The sequence below is a fragment of the Sinocyclocheilus grahami genome, unplaced genomic scaffold (genome assembly GCF_001515645.1).
Source record: "Sinocyclocheilus grahami isolate Dianchi unplaced genomic scaffold, SAMN03320097.WGS_v1.1 scaffold1592.1, whole genome shotgun sequence".
Lineage (NCBI taxonomy): Eukaryota > Metazoa > Chordata > Actinopteri > Cypriniformes > Cyprinidae > Sinocyclocheilus > Sinocyclocheilus grahami.
In genome coordinates, this window is record NW_015506771.1 from 179,149 (window position 1) to 182,326 (window position 3,178).

The 3,178-nt window shown below is 42.7% G+C and overlaps 1 protein-coding gene across 1 annotated transcript; it reads right to left on the reverse strand.

Annotated features, from left to right (window-relative positions):
* Positions 1 to 81: 81 nt before the first annotated feature.
* LOC107571417 (uncharacterized) lies at positions 82 to 2,382 on the reverse strand. Its single transcript, XM_016257740.1, has 5 exons — positions 2,239 to 2,382; positions 1,699 to 1,858; positions 1,254 to 1,355; positions 869 to 912; positions 82 to 378 (listed from the first exon to the last, which is right to left on the reverse strand). The coding sequence occupies exons 1-5, from the start codon at positions 2,380 to 2,382 to the stop codon at positions 82 to 84; spliced, it is 747 nt and encodes a 248-aa protein (XP_016113226.1).
* Positions 2,383 to 3,178: the final 796 nt, after the last annotated feature.

Here is a 3,178-nt window from a genome sequence, read left to right on the forward strand (position 1 = left end):
GGGATTTTTAAAAAAAGGCGGGGAAAAAAAAAAGGTTTTTTTGGAACCACTAAAAAAAAAAAAAAAAAAAAAAAAACTAAACTACTTGAGTGACGTGTGGGGAATGACCGTGGAGTAATCACAGTAAATCTCCTCATTATTGAAGGTTACGTTAGCATCACTGAGAGACTCTTCATGCTTCTGGAAATGGACCGAAGCGTACAGGAGCCCATCAGAGGGGCTTGTGGGTAACTGTACTGTAGAATACAGCGTGTCGTGTGGATCAGACGAGTCTGTGGGATGCGTGACAGTGGAATATAACACCGTTTCCTCAGTTCCCGGGACTGAGCGCAGTCTGGCATCTCTGATATTCTCATAGTCACATGCTGCATGAGAGGCCTGAAGATTGATTTAGAGAGAAATAAACTAGATTGAATACGAGGGCTGCGTGATTAATTTAAATACAAAGGAAATTGTAATATGGCTTAGTGAGACTACGAAATCGCAAAGGCTGTGGTTTAATCAAATAGATATATATGCTGCATGTAATATGTATATGTGTATTTAATAAAAGTAATAATATCATCATATCAATATTATTATATAGTTATATTGATAATCACAAAGATTTGACCAAATTGTGCAGCCCTACAAACAAGCATGGCAAGCATTGCCCCCCCCCCAAGTACTCAGGAGGTGAAGTATTAAGTTTTTGCTTTGCATTGCAAATTATCACACTTTTACTAGTGAGTATTTTTTGTCACTTTTGGTCAGTCACATGAAAACAAGTCATATGTTGTGTAATCCATTAAATTGGTTCTAGTTCTGCTTCATGTGCAAATGACAGTCAACAAAATGTCCAATAAACAAGAAACTAAACACCCCTCACCTCTCCATCGCTCATCTCCGTCCTGCCTGGGGAAGCGTGCTGATCTGTGAATTATAACCAGAGTACAAACGCTCACAACAAAACTTGCTTGATAGTTTTAATTTGCAACAATACACTAAAGCTGCCTTAAGAAAACATAATATGATCTGTTTAGTCAATCTGGGCCTGAGTGTGCAGTGTTAGAGTGTCTTTAGGAATAAGGTTGGAAAAAAGTCAAATGATTAGTTACAGATAAAACTACAGGCCCACTTTCCAAGAAATCAAATGAGAACTGGCTAAACTGCTCATGTTATTTGAATTCAAAATGACAGAGAGAAAGTAAAACAGTAGCAGGTCACACAAGGCCAGTAGACCGTTAAATCATGAGTGTGTTTGCGATCATCACCTCGTGTCTTGATGTATCCTAATTTGTATAATAACAGGACAGACGCTCCCATCAGCAGCAGAGTCACACAAATGCAAGAGATCGTGATTCTTCCAGAAACACCTGGAGAACAGGTGCCAGTAATACCAGTAAAGTTAAAAAACCACAGTATGTGCAATAAACCACATTTTACATAAAACATACAGCAGCCATATCTTAGCATTTAGTGCATTTTTAGTTTTGATATAATGTAATATAATTTGCATCTGCAAATTTTCTAAAATCTATTTGTGGCTGCTCAATTCTTTCACTTCTGCTTTCATAACCTGAGGAAATCACAAATTACTTGGCTTCTCTCTCAGCTACTTAATCTCTAAATCTACCACTATCTGTGAGGTCAAGATGATTACTGATGCTAATCACCTTTAAATAGAAACAATGTAGGTCAGGTTAAGGTAAAACTTACTTTTGTTGACTTCTAGAATGACTTTAGTGATGACGTGAGCTCCACACCAGTATATCCCAGAATCCTCTTCTCTCAGATCAGTGATGTTCACAGTAAAGAGTCCAGTAGATGCTTCATCACTGAAAGAGAATCGATCATCTCTGATCGTCTCCAATGAAACCTAAATACAAATAAACATGGACATTTAACACAAATGTTTCTGAAGACTGTAGTAATCAGTGGCATACACAGTGCCTGGAGTCTATTGCTAGTTGGCACAGAATGGTGTCTGTAGTAAGTGCACAATTAAGAAATGGAAATCAAAACAGTATAATTATAATTCAAAAGGAAAACACAGAGAATCGCTGGAGAGAAACAATACTACGTATAACACTGACAAGACCGAACAATGAACAGAACGAACTCAGGGCTTAAATACACAGGGAACAATCAAGGAAAAACTGAACAGGTGAAGGAACTAATTTACAACCAAGGAAACTATAGAAAACCAGCAGGCAACACAGGGAAAATAAAACCAAAACAGATCACATGTGACATTACACCCCTCTCCCAGAAGGTGCGTTCTTGCGCCGTAACAGAGTCTAACTGAGGAGGGAGTGAGGGGGATCTGGAGGTGGCCGTGTAGCAGGTGAAGGACAGGAACCAAGAGAAGGTGATGGTGGGAGAAACTAGGGTGGCATGCATGACAGAGGGAAGAGCCAGGGAGGAGCCTGGAGCAGGAGCCAGATGGGGACCCAGAGTCCAGTCAGGAAGGAAGCCTATGGTGGAGTCGAGGGAGGGAGGCGCCAACGTGGAGTTTTGGCTGATGACACCAGGGGGACAACTGACTGCTATAGGGAAGGAGGAGCCCTACAGTGCCAGAGGGATGGAGGGACAAGATGAAGCCAGAGCAGCGAAAGACTGTGGCGGAGGCAGGTCGACGACTGACCAAGTCAGAGCCGAAGGGACGAGGGAGCCTGTCAGAGACCAAGGACTGATGAACCCTGGTGGAGCTGAGGGAGCATGGAGCCAAGGAGGAGCAGAAGGGTTGGAGGTGGAGTCCAGGGCTCCCTGTGACCTGGGAATGGCCAATGAATGAGACTCAGGGCTGGGTGGAACCAGCAGAGACAGGAGAAACGGGGGAAAATCATCCATTGCATCCACTAAATAAACAACAAAGGCCAGCGGCAGCTCACCCCCAGCAACGGGACTGTGGGCGGGGCTCTATTCCATATCCTCAAACTCTACAAGGATTCCCATGGCGTCCCATGATAGGCTCTGTCGCATCCTCTTGTGCAGGCTCATGCTGATGATACCAGATGGTGAAAGCCAATCTATTGTTCTCCAGCACTCACTCCACATAAACAGCGAAGCTCCCTCGAGGACCTCCCCTGGACAGCTTAGTCTTTGACAAGGTGTTAGGTCCAACAAAAATATATACAGTATATATGCAAAGGCAGCTGTCCGGGTAGCAAGTCAGGTATGTTAGATCTAAAAAAAT

What these genes read in the sequence shown, in the direction of transcription:
- LOC107571417 (XM_016257740.1), bottom strand. Translation starts at nt 2,382, where the DNA reads ATGCATGCCACCCTAGTTTCTCCCACCATCACCTTCTCTTGGTTCCTG. An exon ending in GCACCTTCTGGGAGAGGGGT is followed by an intron (nt 1,859 to 2,238) that starts GTAATGTCACAT and finishes ATTTGTATTTAG; the next exon opens with GTTTCATTGGAGACGATCAG. An exon ending in CATTCTAGAAGTCAACAAAA is followed by an intron (nt 1,356 to 1,698) that starts GTAAGTTTTACC and finishes CCTGTTCTCCAG; the next exon opens with GTGTTTCTGGAAGAATCACG.